Raw genomic sequence first — 17,590 nt, forward strand, 5'->3', positions numbered from 1 at the left:
TGACACCCCCCCCTCTGGCGTCCCCGCTCTCTGGCGTCCCCCCTCTCCGGTGTCCCCTCCTCTCTGGTGCCCCCTCTCCAGGAGATCTAGGGGTGGATGCCATTAGGTGGAATCAGATTTTGAGCCCAGGTGGGACGGCCTGGAGGGCACCCTGGGAGAATCCTCCGGGAAAACTCACTGCACGTCCAACTGGGTGTTCGGCCCAACCCCGGCTGCCCTTCCTTGAGAGGCCAGACTGTGGCTCTGGGTCTGGGACCCCTCCAGCGACACGTGTGCTTGGAGCACAGGTCTTCGGCCGGGGCCAGCGTGGGGCTGGGCCACCCTGCCTTTCGGGAGCGACTGGACGTGGCTGCTAGACAGGACGCTAATAGGGACGGTCCGCCCACCATGAAAACGGGGCGCCTCCTCCAGAAAGCCACGCCCCCTTCCTGCACACACAGGCGGAGCTGCAAAGCCTCTTGGGGGGATGGAGGGGGTGGGACCCTGAGGGCGCATGGAAGAGTCTGGAAGCCGCCCGGACCCGGTTCCTGGGGGCAACCGTAGCGGGCACCCCTGCCCACAGGCTCAGCGATGTCGGGAAGCGAGCCCCGACTGGACCCGAAGCCCCCGCCCGCTGGGCCCCCTGCAACCCCCGCCAACTTCCGGGAAGCCGCGGAGACAGGCTCTCACCTGAAGAAGAGACGGAGGGAGCGCATGTGCCCCAGGTCCACGCGGAACACGCCGCAGATCTGCTCCAGCGCGCAGGCCCTCTGGGGCTCGTCCCAGCGCGGGGTCTGCAGGAGGCCGTGGCCGTCGGGGAACCGCAGGGGGGTGTCGGCGCCGCAGGGGGAGCTGGGGGAGCGGGTCATGTGAGGGCCACGCGGCTCTGTGTCCCCGCCGTCCCGGGGACAGGGCAGGGAGGGCGTGGGGGACACACTTACACACGGGCCCAGCTCAGACACGCACACAGACACCCGTGAGCGAGCCAGCGAGCGAGCGAGCGAACAAACGAACGAATGAACGAACGGGTCCCATTACAGTCACACGTGAAATTACATTTCATGTGGAAGGGAAGGCGTGTTTTGATCAAATTGCATCCCACACGGACAGAGGCAGTGAGTGGCCCTAATGACAGATGAGCCCCCCCCCCCCCCCACAAGCCTTCCCTGTGTGACCTTGGGCGGGTCACCAAGCCCCTTGGAGCCTTTGTGTGGACATTTGCAAAGTCAGGATAATAACAGGCCTTTGTGCATATGATCAAGGGCTGCAGAGGGCTGGGTGCTGGGCCCCCTGCGCTGCCTCGTGATCCCTTTGGACGGGGTGGGGCTTCTGTTTGAGTTTCTACCGGTTCGCCATTTTCCTGGAAAAATAAAACACTGGTTCTGTTTATGGTTCAGTAAGGAAATTATCAATACCAATAACACAAATAATGCACATTTATTAAACACTCAGTATGGGCCTGGTCCTGTAGTAACCACCTCGCGTGGGCACGTATCACATATAATCCTCGCAATAATCCTTGGAAAGGAGCGGTGCCATTCACCCCCATTGTACAGAAGAGGAACTGAGGCCCAGAGAGGTTAAGGGGCTTGCCCAAGGTCACACAGCTGGCAGGCAGTAGAGTTGGTTTTTGGACCCAAGCTTGGAGAGCCAGGTCCTTACGACCATACTTGCTGGCCTCTAAGCTCCAAGTTCAGCAACACAACCCCATTTATTACGGTTTTTTTTTTAAGTTCATGAATTTGTTTAAAACCCCAGTTGCAAAGCATTTTATTACGTGGATTCGGCCACACCACAGGCTAAGTGCCATCTGTGGAGATTTAACAGTAGCATCCAGCAAAAGCCCACGAAAATGTAACCAGAGTAAAAGCAAGCAGCAGTTCTGGGCCCCCACCCCGGCATCCTACAGAGAGGCGACAGCAATGGCCTTCTCCAGCTTCCCCGGTTCAGCCCAGAGCATAAAAGTGTCAGAGGCGCTTAATCCCGAGGTGCCCCTTCCTCAAAAAGGCACCAGTTCTCTGCACGAAGCCACAAGGGGTGGTTCACGCACAATCCCTCAGAACTTGGGGCATCCTCAAAGAGAAAAGACCGGCCTTTTAGAACCTTTGCTGCTTCTAGAACATCAGTCGGCCCGGTGTGCGGGAGACGGCGGCTTTTCTGCCCTCCCTGTCTGAGGACGCTGGGCTGAGCCAGGTCCCGCCATTTCTGTGGGGCACCGGGGCACTCCCAGGGGACAGATTCAGATACAAATCAGTAGCTGGCTGGGAAGGTGGGTAGGCGAGCCGAACCTCCGTGGCCACGCGGCAGACCCAAAAAGGCTGAGGGAGTCGCCGCCTTCCAGAGTGGACCCTGACCGGGCTGCACTATACGATCATTGTTTGCGAAACAAGGCAAGTGGCGGGTCTGAAGACAGCCCCCCACCACGCACCTGATGCAGCATCTCGTAATCTGCTTACTGAACAACGAGGCCCCCGCGGCTGGGAGATCACGGGCTCCACGTGCTTCCCAGGCTCGCCTCCAAACCCGGCTGGAGAGGGGCCACCAGAGGGTGGCATTATTTCCAGCCCCCTCCCCACCCCCCCACCACCGCTCCACATGCACACACGGCGCCACAAACCCACACCCCCTTCCCAGCGCTGCCGCATGCCGTGGGGCAGGCCGAGGCTTCCAGAAAACAGATCCAGGATGGAGACTCACTCGAGCAGAGTCATGGGTGGAAGATTCTCCGGCCAGTGCCGTGGCCAGGAGACCTGATTCCCTGCAGGGGAAGGAGCCTGATTCCCTGCAGGGGAAGGAGCCCGATTCCCTGTAGGGGAAGGAGCCCGATTCCCTGTAGGGGAAGGAGCCCGATTCCCTGCAGGGAAGGAGCCCGATTCCCTGCAGGGGAAGGAACCCGATTCCCTGGAGGGGAAGGAGCCTGATTCCCTGGAGGGGAAGGAGCCTGATTCCCTGCAGGGGAAGGAACCCGATTTCCTGTAGGGGAAGGAGCCTGATTCCCTGTAGGGGAAGGAGCCTGATTCCCTGTAGGGGAAGGAGCCCGATTCCCTGCAGGGGAAGGAGCCTGATTCCCTGTAGGGGAAGGAGCCTGATTCCCTGCAGGGGAAGGAGCCTGATTCCTTGCAGGGGAAGGAACCCGATTCCCTGGAGGGGAAGGAGCCTGATTCCCTGCAGGGGAAGGAGCCTGATTCCCTGGAGGGGAAGGAGCCTGATTCCCTGCAGGGGAAGGAGCCTGATTCCCTGCAGGGGAAGGAACCCGATTCCCTGGAGGGGAAGGAGCCTGATTTCCTGCAGGGGAAGGAGCCCATTTCAAACGAGGAGACAGCCCCAGACAGAGGGTCGGCCTCGTACCTTCCAGGCGCAGCTGGCCTCCGGGCAGAAGGCTGCTCGCGCCTAACCCTTCCGCGGCTCCTGAGGGGGACATTATTTGCACTTATTAATTGATTAATCGATGAACTCCAGACACTATGCTTGGGACCTACCACTGGGGTTCTATCAACCTATTGTTTCGGCTGACTCAAAAAGCTCAGGATGAAGAAAAGCAAGAGAAAATTTAGATATTTTAGGGGCACCCGGATGGCTCGGTTGGTTGAGTGTCCAGCTCTTGACTTTGGCTCAGGTCATGGTCTCGCCATTCGTGGGTTGGAGCCCCATGTCGGGCTCCGGGCCGACGGTGCAGTGCCTGCTTGGGATTCTCACTCTCTCCCTCTCTCTCTGCCCCTTTCCTGCTTGTGCTCTCTCTTTCTATAAATAATAGATGATAGATCGATAGATGGATGGATGAGAGAAGTTTGGATATTGTAAAAATGTTAAAATCTGGCCCCAATGCCTCTTTGACTTTGAGAACCACAACTCAGTCATAATGGAGGTTTTCTCTTCCCCACTTAGACTTTTTCTGAAAAGAGACCCTTCCTATAAATATCGGTTATCTGCTGCCGTGTGACGAATGGCCCCAAAACTTAGCAACTTGCAAACACCCCCTTTTTATTTGTCCACAGAGGTGATGCTACTTGGCGTCTTCTGGCTTTCTATCACACATTTCTAACTCGTACTATTTGGGGGAGGGATTGCCCAAATAAACCGTCTGTTTAATTTCAACACACCCCACATAACAATCGTATGAGCACATTACACAGAGCACATTGGAATACTCTTGGAACCGAGCTGCTCTCCACACACAGAGATAAAAACTAAAAACCAGGCCTATTTCAATCTCCCCCACATCTTACTTCCTCACCGTTGTTTTTCTCACGGCTTCAAAGTTCGCAGACATCCTACAGATTCATCCCAGGCATGAGAATTGGTTTTTTTTTGTGTTTTTAGTGTTTATTTCTTTTGAAAGACAGAGAGACAGAGCAATTGGGGCAGGGGCAGAAATCGAGGGAGAGAGAGAGAGAGAGAGAGAGAGAGAGAGAGAGAGAGAATCCCAAGAGGTTCCACGATGTCAGCACAGAGCCCGACGTGGGACTCGATCCGACAAACTGTGAGATCATGACCTGAGCCGAAACCAAAAGTCAGATGCTCAACCGACTGAGCCCCCCCCCCCAGGTGACCCCCCAGGCATGAGTGTTAAGTGACCTCATGTTCTGTGCCAGGATGTGCTGGCAGCTGGCGAAGCAGAAGTCACCAAGATATGGTCATCACCCTGTGGCAGCCGGTCTTGATGGGGAGACAGATGTCACACTAGGTGGCTGAGGTGACCATCCAGTCATCTGCTATCACAGGCCCTATGCCATGGGGACCCAAGCCGTCCATCAACTTTGCTCTAGTTTGAACCCTTGGAACCCCAGCCATAGTCCCAAGCACAGTGTCTGGAGTTAATCAATTAATCAGTTAATAAATGCAAATAATGTCCCCCTCAGGAGCCGCGAAAGGGCACGAGCAGCCTTCTGCCTTGGGGCCAGCTGCCCCTGGAAGGTACGAGGCCGACCCTCTGTCTGGGGCTGTCTCCTGGTTTGAAATGGGCTCCTTCCCCTGCAGGGAATCAGGCTCCTTCCCCTGCAGGGAATCAGATCTCCTGGCCACAGCAGTGGCCAGAGAATCTTCCACCCATGACTCTGCCCGAGTGAGTCTCCATCCTGGATCTGTTTTCTGGAAGCCTCGGCCTGCCCCACGGCGTGAGCAGGCCGCGGCAGCGCTGGGAAGGGGGTGTGGGTCTGTGGCCCTGTGTGTGCATGTGGAGTGGTGGGGGTGGGGTGGGGAGGGGGCTGGAAATAATGCCTCCCTTTGGTGGCCCCTCATAATTTCCAAGACCTGGAAGCAACACAATGAAGCACAATGTCCTTCAGTAGATGAATGAACGAACTTCAGTCCATCCAGACAAGGGAATATTATTCAGCTCTAAAAAGAAATGAGCCATCAAGCCATGAAGAGACACAGAGGAACCTTAAATGCACATTGCTAAGTGAAAGAGGCTGGTCTGGAAATGCCACAGACTGTGTGATGCTAACGATATGACGTTCTGGAAAAGTCACAACTATGGCCACAGTTCAAGGATCAGGGTTGTCAGGGGTTGAGGGGAGGGGGAAGGGATAAATAGGCAGAGCACGGGCGATCTTTAGGTCAGTAAAACTACATATGCCCCTTGAGCAACGCGGGTTTGAACCGCAGGGTCCGCTTTGTCTGGATTTTTCCCCATAAATACTGTGTGGTACTGTAACTACACTTTCTCTTCCTTATGATTTTCTTTTTTTGTGTGTAATTTTGAAGTTTATTTATCTATTTTGAGGGAGTGCTAGCAGGGGAGGGGCAGAGAGAGAGGGAGCGAGAGAGAATCCCAAGCAGGCTCCACGGGGTCAGCACAGAGCGCGATGCGGAGCTCGCTCTCATGAACCGTGAGATCGTGACCTGAGCCGAGATCAAGAGTCAGATGCTTAACCAACTAAGCCATCTGGGTGCCATTTCCTATGATTTTCTTAATCGCATCTTCTCTTCTCCAGTTTACTTTCTTGTAAGAATACAGTGTATACTACATATAACATCCGAAGTATGTGTTAGTCAACTTCTTATGACGTTGATAAGGCTTCTGATCAGCAGTAGGCTATTAGTAATTGGGTCTTTGGAGACTCAAAAGTTATGTGTGGATTTTGAGCGTGGGGGGGGGGGGTCGGCACCCCTCACCCCCACATTGCTCAAGGGTCAACTGTCCTCTGTATGATGCTATAAAGTTAGATATATGTCATTATGCATTTGTTAAAACACGTCAGATGTACAACACCAAGAGTGAGCTCTAATGTAAACTATGGACTTGGAGTGATAATGATGTGTCAATAGAGGTTCATCAGTTGTAACAAACATACCCTCTGGTGTGGGATGCTGATAATGAGGGAGGATATGCATGAGTGAGAGCAAGAGGTAAGGGGAAATCTCTTTGCCTTCCTCTTGACTTTTTTAATGAACCTAAAATTGCTCTAAAAAATAACATCTGTTAAAACAAGAAAAAACAATTCGCTAGAGAATAAATACAAATAAACAATGACATTTCTGTGTCCAGAGAATGAAATAAATGGAAATGAAACAAGGTACTCTGGGGAGAGGTCTAGGTCCATGAAATTGGCAATAAGCAAAAAGCTATAAAATGTAGTGTAGGTAAGGGTTTGGGAAAATGGACACCCTTGCACAGCCACAGGGTGGGACTGTATCCTGGTCAAACTTTTCTTTCTGGCAATGTGGAAATAAGATGCAAACAGCTTAAAAGTGTTTATACATTTTGACCCTTTATTTTCATTTTTAAATATCGATCCTAAGATCGATGGCTGCAAAAAAACACATACATAAATAGATACAGAAAAAGTGTTTGACAGGGGTGCCTGGGTGGCTCAGTCGGTTCAGTGTCCAACTTCGACTCAGGTCATAATCGCACGGTTTGTGGGTTTGAGCCCCACGTTGGGCTCTGTGCTGACAGCTCGGAGCCTGGAGCCTGCTTGGAATTCTGTGTCTCCCTCTCTTTCCCCCTCCCCCACTCATGCTGTGTCTCTCTCAAAAATAAACATAAAAAAAAGAAAAAATATTTGACAAAAATACAACACTCATTCATGATAAAGGCCATCAGCAATATAGGAATAGAAGGGAACTTCCTTAAGTTGCTAAAGGTCATCTAGAAACATTCTACACTTAGTGTTGTACTCAGTGATAGAGACTGAATTGTTTCCCCCATGATCAGGATAAGGTTAGTATGCCTGTTTTCATCACTTCTGTTCAGTACAGCACTGGAGGCTCTAGCCTCTCCATAAGATGAGAAAAGAAACAAAATGCATAAAGATCAGAAAAGAAGAAGTGAAACTGTCCCTGTGTGCAGATGATACAGTTATTTACACAAAAAAAATCGCATGAAACTTACAAAACAACTAATAGAACTAATAAGTGAGCTTAGCAAGATTACAGGATAAGAGGTTAATGTAGACAAAAGAAATTAATTGTATTCTTAAAGACTAACAACAGACAACTGACAAATATAATAAATTAAAAATTCCATTTATAGGACCCCCTTCAAAAAGATCTCTACACAAAATATTTAGAAATAAATTAAACCAATGACATTCAAGACCTCCATACTGAAAAACACAAAACCTTGCTGAAAGAAATTAAAGGAAATGTAAATAAATGGAGAGATACACCATGTCCATAGACTGAAACAGTCGATATTGTTAGATGGTAATCCTACCAAAATGATCTATAAATTCAACACAGTCGCAATCAGTATTCCAGTAGGACCTTTTCGGGGGGTAGGAATTGTCAGGCTGACTCTAAAATTCATATGGAAATGCAAAACGCCTAGAAGAACCAAAGCAATTACAAAAAAAAGTAGAGAGTTGAAGGACTTATCTGTTTTGAGACTCATTATAAACCCATAGTAATCAAGGCAGTCTGGCAAGGGTGAAAACATAGACTTTCATATCAATGGTACGGAATGGAGAGTCCAGAAGTAGAGAAATATGATCAATTGATTATTGACAAAGACGCAAGGACAGTTCCATGGAGAAAGGAGTGCTCTTCCACAAATGGTGTTAGATCAACTGGATATCCATATGAAAAAAAATTAACGTCACTTCTTTTTTCATGCAGTATACAAAAATTAACTCAAAATGGGTCACAGATATAGATGTGATGCCTAAAATTATACAACTACTAGAAGAATCTGTAAAAGAAGTCTTAGCCACCTCAGAATAGGCCAAGATTTCTTAGAATACAAAATGCATAATCACAGAAATAATTAATAAACTGGAAAATTAAAAACTCTTTTCAAAATTCACTGTTAAATAACAAAGACATGCAAGCCACAGCCTGGAGAAAATATTCACAACACTTATATCCAATAAAAGATTACTCAGAATATGTATGAGACACTCTTTTTTTTTTTTAAGTTTATTCATTTCGAGACAGAGACCATGTGTGCGGGAGAAGAAGACAGAATGTGGGAGACAGAGAATCCCAAGCAGGCTCCGTGCTGTCAGCGCAGAGCCTGATGCGGGACTTGAACCCACAAACCACGAGATCGTGACTTAAGCCGAAAGCAAGAGTGGGAGGCTCAACCAACTGAGCCACCCAGGTGCCCCTCCCTGTAGGAGACATTCTTGAAACTCAATAGTACTGTCAGACATAGATTTCTTAGCTATGACACCGAGGCACGATCCATAAATGAAAAAAATTGATACAGAGGACTTTATTAAAATGACAAATTTCTGCTCTTTGAAAGACACTGCTAAGAAAATTAAAGAGACAAGCCACAGACTGAGAAAAGATACATGTAGAACACATCTCTGATAAAGGATCTATACCCAGAACGTATACAGAAACTTCAAAGTCAGTAATGAGAAAACAATCGCAATTTAAAAACAGGCAAAAGATCTGAAAAGGCGCTTCACCACAAAAAGGGGGCAAGTACGCATATGAAAAGGTGCTCGACATGGTTGGTCGGGAGAGAAACAGAAACGGAAACCACAAAGCGATACAACGGCACAGTACACACTTATGAGGAACACTACAACACAAGTATAAACTGACAGTCTGGACTGCCGGCGGGGACCACAGCAGCCAGACTCACATGTGGCTTGGCGGGAATGCAAAATGAGAATCCACTTTGGGAACACGCACTTACCACATGACCCAGCAATCCCACTGCTCGGTACTTACCCGAGGGAAATGAAAAATGCTCGCATAAAAATCCGTGTGTGCCTGCTGACAGCATTTTTATTCATAACCACAAAACCAAGAGCCAGCAGCTGGGTCTTTCAACTGGTCAGTGGATAAAGAAGTATGTCCAATGAATGGACAATGGAGTACCACTCGGCGATAAAGAGGAACAAACCGCGATACACATAACAACATGGGTGAATCACAAACGTATCAAGGGGAAGAAACGGGACTCAAAAGGTTATATGAAAAGATACCCAGCGACAATAGTAATCAGGGAGATGTAAATTAAAACCACCATGAGATACTCCCCCACACACGTTAGAATTGAAAAGCCTGACCGTGACCCTACCAAGTGCTGATGAGGACAGCAAGCACCCGGAACTCTCACACACACAGCTGGTGGGAGTGCAACACGGGGCAACCACTTTGGAAAACAGTCTGGCAGTTGCTTAAAAAGTTAAGCACCCACTCACCATATGACCCGGCCATCCCACTCCCAAGTGTTTATCAAAAGACGTAAAAACCTACGTCCACACGCAAGAGTTCTGCATAAAGGTGGAGAGCAGCCGAGAACGGAAAACAACCCAGCGGGTGAGGGGATAATAAGCAGGTGAAGGGATAAACACATCGTGGTGGTTTATGCACACAATGGAGCAGGACTCGGCAACAGAAATGAATGAACTCTTGACTCATTCACACAGAAGTCTGGGTACATCGTGAAATCGTCATGCTGAGTGAAAGAAGCTGGACAGAAGAAACAGTACATACTGCATGGTTCCATTTATAGAAAATTCTAGGAGATGCAAACTAATCTATAGTGACAGAGAGCAGAAAAGTCATTTAGGGGGCAGGGGCTGGAGGAAGGGGTGGATTACAAAGGGACACAAAGGAAATTTGGAGGTGATGGATATGCTCATTAACATGATTGTGGTGATCGCCTTACTGGTGTGTGTGTGTGTGTGTGTGTGTGTGTGTCAAAATTCAGCAACTATACACTTCAAATATATGCAATTTAACATACACATATTAGACCTCAATAAAGTAAAAAAAAATCCACCAATATTTAAAAAAATTCTTTTATGTTTATTTATTCTTGAGAGAGAGAGGAGACAGAGTGTGAGTGGGGGAGGGGCAGAGAGAGAGGGAGGCACAGAATCCGAAGCAGGCTCCAGGCTCCGAGCGGTCAGCGCAGAGCCCGATGCGGGGCTCGAACTCATGAATTGTGAGATCATGACCTGAGCCCAAGTCGGACGCTTAACCGACTGAGCCACCCAGGCGCCCCTGTTACTGAATTTCTAACAGGAGAATATTTTAATATATCATGGCCCATTTATATGATACAATGCCATGAAGCTATTATAAAACATTTTATAAAAGTATTTCAAGAACAAAAAAATGCTCACACTGTTATGTGAAATGAAGAAAGTAGGATATGATATCGATATGGCTTTACATATAATGTATATTTATAGATACCTTATAGCTGTATAAATATATCATAGAAGTAGAAAACAGCCCCCAAATTATAAGAATGATCCTGTCCAGATGGCAGGATTATAGGTTTTTCATCTTGTTTTTAATTTTATAAATTTTCTAAAAGTAATAATGAATCATTTTGATAATCAAAAACAATAAGCTAAACTTGTATATGCATATCTTTTCTTTTTAACAAGAAGCCTATAATGGTTTTTATACAGAAAACCAAGAAGGGTAATTTCAAAAATTAAAAAAAAAAAAAAATGAAAGAAGGTCAGGTATAAACAACTCAGCATCATCATGGTTACCATCTATCTGTGGCTTCCTGTGTGCCAGGAGCTCTGCTTATTGAGGGAGATGTTCTTTTTTTTAATGTTTATTTATTTATTTTGAGAGAGAGAGAGAAAGAGAGAGAGAGTGGGGGAAGGACAGAGAGAGAGAGAGAGAGAGAGAGAGAGAGAGAGAGGGAGAGAATCCCAAGCAGGCTTCACACCATCAGCACAGAACCTGACACGGGGCTTGACCCCATGAACCGTGAGATGGGGACCTGAGCAGAAATCAAGAGTTGGACGCTTAACTGACTGCACCCCCACAGACGCCCCGAGGGAGATACTATTAACCCCATTTTATAGCTAAGGAGACTGAGGCCATGAATGACGTCCCCACATTGCACAGACGGTACACGGCAGGGTGGAGACGGATGGCCGGTGTGGCTGACGCAACCAAATCTCAAGCTTCCCACGCCTACGGCTTGTGACTCCAACAGGAGTTGCGACAGTTTAAAAGAACAAAGAGGAAGCTACAGAGGAAAGTAAAAGTCTGTTTTTAAAAATAGCCGTTAAAGATGCCCCTAAACGTGGTCTACCCGTCCCCCCTGCCCCAGGCTCCTGGCCCGGAGCGGTCAGCCCGGCAGGTTCTGCCTGGCAGGAAAGCCCCGGTCCTTAGCCTGGCGTGTGACATCGCATCATCTGGCATGGGTCTCCTACGGCTGCTACCAGAAGTCACCACACTTGCAAGGCTTAGAGCCACAGCAGTTTGTCCCTCACAGCTCTGGAGGCCCGGAGTCTGAGATCAAGGGCAGCAGGGCCCGGCTCCCTCGCACCCCAATCCCTGCCGTCACCATCGCATGGCCTTCCTCCTCCATATGGTGCTCTCTGTGTCTCTGTCGTCTATTCTCATAAGGACACCGGCCATTGGATTAGGGCCCACCCGAATCCAGAAGGACCTCATCTTAACAAAGTCCATCTGCAAAGACCTGATGTCCAAAGAGAACACATTCTGAGGTTCCCGGAGTACATGAATTCGGGGGCATTATTCAGCCCCGTGTAGCCCTTCGCAGGCCCCCGTTGTGTTTTAGGCACACTGCACAACCCTTCCTCTCCACTCCGGAAGATCTCCTCTCCGGCCGTTTGCTCTCTCGGGCCCCTCCCTCAGGGCTGTCTGCTGTACCTCTCCGTGTCTGCTCTTTTCACTCTCCAAGGCCCAGCTTAGGTACCATTTTTTCCGAGCCGCTTCCTCCTGATCTTCGGAGAAGCCACCAAGGAGAGTGTCGGACGTGAGGCAGGTAGGCAATATATGCTGACTTTCCTTTATTTCTTGGGAAATCCTCAGAAGTTTAGCATTCTCTTTTGCGTGTTTTGTCTTTGACTTTGCACAAAGTCACATGCTCACGATCAAACCAGACAAAGACATCCCAAGAACATAAAATTCTGGGCTCTTATGAACACCCCTCATGAATACAGACACAATCTCCTCAACAAAATACTAGCAAGCCAAATCCAACAACATACAAAAAGGATTATACACCATGACCAAGTGGGATTTATGCCAGGAATGCGAAGGTGGTTCGACCTATGAACGGCAAACAGTGCAACACGCAGATTAACAGAATAAAGGACAAAACCCACATGATCTCACTAGCTGCAGAAAAAACATTTGACAGAAATCCAACACCTTTTCATGATGAAAACACTTAACAAACTAAAAATAGAAGGGAACTTCCTCAAACTGATAAAGGGCATCTATGAAAAACCCACAGGCAACATTATACTCAACGATGAAAGACTGAAAGCTTTCCCCTAAGATCAGAAACAAGACAGGATGTCCGCTCTCTTCGCGTCTATTCAACGTTGCAGTAGAGGTTCGACTCAGGGCAATTAGGCAAGAAAGATAAAAGGCATCCAGATTGGAAGGAAAGGAGTAAAACTCTCTTCACAGATGACACGATCTTGCACGTACACTCTCTGTAGGAATTTAACCCCCGCCCCCCCCAGCAAAACCTACTAGAACGAATGCATGAATTCGACAAAGTTGCAGGATACAAGATCAATAAGCAAATAGTAATTGTATTTCTTTTTTAAATGTTCGTTTATTTTGAGACAGAGAGAGAGAATGACAGCGAGCAATGGGGGTAGGGGCAGAGAGAGAGGGAGAGAGAGAATACCATGCTGTCGGCACGGAGCCCGACGCGGGGCTCGATCTCACAACCCGTGAGATCGTGACCCGAGCCGAGATCAAGAGCGGGACACTCAACAGACTGAGCCACCCAGGTGCCCCAATTAATTGCATTTCTATGCAACAGCAATCAACAGTCTAAGGTGCAATTGAGAAAACAATCCCTTTTACAACACACATGTACAAGAAGTACAAGCCTTGTCCCCTAAAAACTACAAAAACGTTGTTGAAACAAATTAAACGGAAAGTGATCCTGCATTCACGGGCCAGAAGGCCGAGTACGGTTAAGAAGGCAATATTCTCCAGATTGATCCATAGATTCAACCCAGTCCCTACTGAAATCCTACTTGCCTTTTTGCGGCTGTCCACAAGCTGATCCTAACATGGTCCTAACAGCCAAAACAATACTGGGGAAGAGGGAAAGAGCTGGAGGGAGGGCTCGCATGTCCCAGTTTAAAACCTTACTACTCACAGCCTGGAGCCCGCTTCGGATTCTGTGTCTCCCTCTCTCTCTGCCCCTCCCCTGCTCACGCTGTGTCTCTCTCTGTCTCGAAAATAAATAAAAAAACATTAAAAAAAAAAGCTACCACAAAGCTACGCTTGTCAAGACTATGTGGTGCTGCCATACGGACAGACATATCGATTAATGGACTCAAATGGAGAGTCCGGAAATGGAACGCATACAGTGACGGTCAACTGATTTCCAACAAGGGTCAAAGCGATTTCCTCCTTCAGCGGAGGAAAAGAGTATTTTTTTGGTTTTGTTTTTGTTTTAAACAAATGGTGTTGGGACCACTGGATATCTATGCGCAAAAGAATTAAACTGGACCCTGACCTCACACCGTTTATAAAAATTAACTCAAAATGGACCAAAGACCTAAATGGAAGAGGTACAACTTCAAACTCTTAGAAGGCAGGCATCGATCCTCATGACCTTGGATCACGTCGTGATTTCTTCATTATGACATGGAAAGCACAAGCAACCAAAGAAAAAGTAGATAATTTGGACTTCATAAAAATTAAAAGCGTTCATGCTTCAAAGGAAACTATCAAGAAAGTGGAAAGACAACCAACCCGCAGGATAGGAGACAATATTTGCCAATCACATATCTGATAAGGGACTAGAACCCAGAGTATTTAAAAACACTTGGAATCCTGAGGCGCCTGGGTGGCTCGGTCGGTTGAGCGTCTGACTTCAGCTCAGGTCATGATCTCACGGTTCGTGGGTTCCAGCCTCACGTCGGGCTCTGTTCTGTCAGCTCAGAGCCTGGAGCCTGCTTCAGATTCTGTGTCTCCTTCTCTCTCTGCCCCTCCCCAACTTGTGCTCTGCCTCTCTATGTCTCTCAAAAAATAAATAAATGTAAAAAATAATTTTTTGAATAAATAAAATAAAAAATAAAGAGAAAAGAAAAGTTTAAAAAGACAACAGCCCTAGAGGGGAAATGATACACAGGTCCGTCAACGGAATGAGTCCCTCCACACAATGGACCATTACTCAGCCATGGGAAGTAATGAGGTGCTGGTACAGAAACAAGTCACTGTGTGCCCATTCTCCCCTGGCCTGGGTCCTCTTATACTTTTCTGAGCAAAGGGTCTTACATCAAGCAATGACCTCAGAAAACATCCTTTTATTCAACGGTAAGTCCCCAGCCCTGCCCTGTTCCGGGGACGGCTCGGTGTGGTCCCCACCGTGTGGAGCTTTGTTCCGGTGGAGAACGAGGTGGCAGACACGGGAAGGAGTCGGCTGCGTCACGGGGGTGTTCTCGGGGCCCGAGCCTAGCGGTGGGTCCTCCTGTGACAACCGCGGTGCCCTGGAAACGGAAACTCGTTTGCTCTCACTTCGTGGAGTTTAACTTCCCTCCCTAGTGCGGGAATGGAAATGATCTCACGTAGCAAATCATGATACGTGAAAAGACCCTCCTTGTGATTCTCTTATTGCTTAACATTTGCAAGTAATAAATCAATTCACTTTTGTGGTTCAGAATCTTAAAAACAGGGCAGCACCAGCTGTGGACGTGCCCTTCCCGACCCCTCCCCACCCTGCCCGGGTACCCCCCGCCCAGAAGCCATCCCCGTCCACGTGCTTATACACGGTTAAAGGGCACCTGTACACACACAGCATTTTGGGAGAATGGCTCAGGCAGAATTGAAAAAGGACAGCCCTTGATCTTTTATTCAAGCTGAACTCACTACAGCAGAATCAATGGTTCTTCTCTGCCTTAGTCACCTGCACTCCAGGAAGACCAGAGGAGGCTGGTCCCCCGCCCACCGGGAGACGGGGACCTCGCAGGGGAGCAAAGCCGCAGACAGGGGCTGTGACACAGCACGGACCGTGCTCCGGCTCCGGGAGAAGCAGAAGGTGCCAGGAGCATCCCCCAGGGCGGGGGATGAGGGTACCTGCGGGCTGGTCTTGGGTGGTCTTTGGGTGGTGGGAGGAGCCTGAGCTGGTGCCGGGCATGCTCGGAAAGAGTAAGAAGACAGCAGGAAGGGCTGGTCAGGCATCCTCAGAGAGCCCCCGCACTGATTTTCAAACCGGGTTGCCCCACGGGGCGCCTGGAGGCGGCTCAGTGGGTGAAGCGTCTGACTTCGGCTCAGGTTGTGATCTCTCGCTCATGAGTCGGAGCCCGGCATCGGGGCTCCCTGCTGTCAGCGCAGAGCCTGGAGCCCGCTTCAGATCTCTGCACCTCCCTGCTCACGCTCTCCCTCCCTCCCTCTCTCTCCCTGTCTCTCTCAAAAATAAATATTAAAACACAAAACAAAACAACAGGTTACCCCGAAGATTTGAAGGCACGGTCTCAGACAACTGGATGCCTGGCCAACAAAAAAATGTGGTCCATCCACACAGTGGGATATTATTCAGTCTTGAAAAGGAAGACTGAATCCTGACCCCCTGACATCTGCCGTAACACGGATGGACCTTGAGGACACGATATCGCGTGACGTCAGCCAGTCCCCACCGGGCAAGGCCTGTAGGATTCCATTCATATGGGGTCCCCAGGAGAGTCATATTCACAGAGACGGAAAGAATGATGGGTGTTGGGCGCTGGGGGAGGCGGATCGGAAGTCAGTGTTCAACGGGGACGGAGCTTTGGTTTGGGAAGACGCGGTTCTGGAGGCGGATGACTGCACGACGGTGTGCATGTGCCTGACGCCCCTGAGCTGCCCGCTGGCACATGGTTAAGACAGTTACATTTATATGACGTGTATCTTAAAGGCAGGGGGCGGGGAAGGGGAAGGGGAAGGAGAAAACAGGTTACGCTTTGGCATTTCTCCGTTTCGCCCACGCTAAAGCGTATTTTCTGGTCTTCCCTGTCTTTCCCTGGCTCGAGTCAGGCACGACGGCCTCGAGGATCAGCTGCGGGGCTGGGCAGCCGGGGACCCGCGCGGAGCCCTCGCAGACGGACGGTGGGGCTGTAGGAAGCTCTGATCACCGGCGCTGACCGTGAAGGCTTCACCCCGAGGATGAGTCGGGGAACGTTCAAACAGCGGGGGGAAGGCTGGCCAGCCTGCACCAAGTGACTTGGTGGCCGTCCCCCCCCCCAACCCCCGGGTCCGATCCCTTCCTTGGCCCGGGTGCCCCGTCTGTGAGCGAGGGTGGGGGTGGAGCCCCTCCTCCACACCCAGGGAGGAACCCTCGGGTTCCTGTGGAGGCCGCTCGACTCCCAGCCAGCCGGGTGCTCTGCGGGACAGGTGGGGAGGTCAAGCTCCCAGCCGGCCCCACCCCTGCCGCCAGTGGCCCAGGGACCATGTCCTGGGTACAGGACGTGCGTGCCTCTGTTCCTCCAGCCAAGCTCGCGGGGATTCCTCCCGCTGACCGGCGTAGCGCCCGAGGACCGGGGACCGATCCGGCTTGGCCCCTTAATCAGCCCACGTGGTCTTGGGCCAGTCACCCACCTCTGTGGGGCCTCTGTGTCCTCACGTGTAAAACGTGGTGGGGGGAGGGGCTCGCCGGGGCTGTGTCAGATAGGAGGAGGGGCGGGCGTGCGGGAGGCCTCCACCTCTGAGTCTGTCCACTGACAGGGGCCCACCCTCCCTGACCCCTCAGCCCTGCCCAGAGCCCTTTCCCAGCACGCGGGCCTCCCCGGGACGTGTCATGCCCCCCCAGCAGGGATGGTGTCTTCATTCTGCAGGGCCCGGCGTGGAGGAGGACACAGAGGGGTGAGAGCCTCACCCTGTGCGTCTTCCTCGCTACGTGTAAAACAGAGCCACGGAGCAGGCAGTGGCCCGACTCTGAGATCCGAGACCCCATTAGGCTCTCAAGTCCTGGCAGCTGCTAAAATGCACACGAAGCGGACCGTTCCAAGCAAAACCGAAGGCCTGTCTGCCGTAACTGACACCACACGCACACACACACGCGCGCGCGTGCGTGCGTGCACACAAACGCGCACGTCCGCACATAGACAGCGCTGGGCCCGGTCTGGGATTTGCCGGCACAGAGCAGCCAGCCTGGGCACGGGGAGAACGCGCAATGTCCCATCCCGACCGGCCGGCCGGGCCACTAACGCTGGGTGGCCGTGGCCCCTTGTGCGGCCCGTGTGAGCTTTACAAG

The 17,590-nt window shown here is 50.2% G+C and overlaps 1 protein-coding gene across 2 annotated transcripts in view; it reads right to left on the bottom strand.

Annotated features, from left to right (window-relative positions):
• The window catches only part of TBC1D16 (TBC1 domain family member 16), a 73,865-nt gene that overhangs the window by 14,260 nt on the left and 42,015 nt on the right, over positions 1 to 17,590 (bottom strand). For both annotated transcript variants that reach the window (XM_042915848.1, XM_042915847.1), the window contains exon 4: positions 670 to 831. In XM_042915848.1, coding sequence (XP_042771782.1) covers positions 670 to 831 — 162 coding nt within the window. The remainder of the gene's footprint in view (positions 1 to 669; positions 832 to 17,590) is intronic.

Source organism: Panthera leo, chromosome E1 (genome assembly GCF_018350215.1).
Source record: "Panthera leo isolate Ple1 chromosome E1, P.leo_Ple1_pat1.1, whole genome shotgun sequence".
NCBI lineage: Eukaryota > Metazoa > Chordata > Mammalia > Carnivora > Felidae > Panthera > Panthera leo.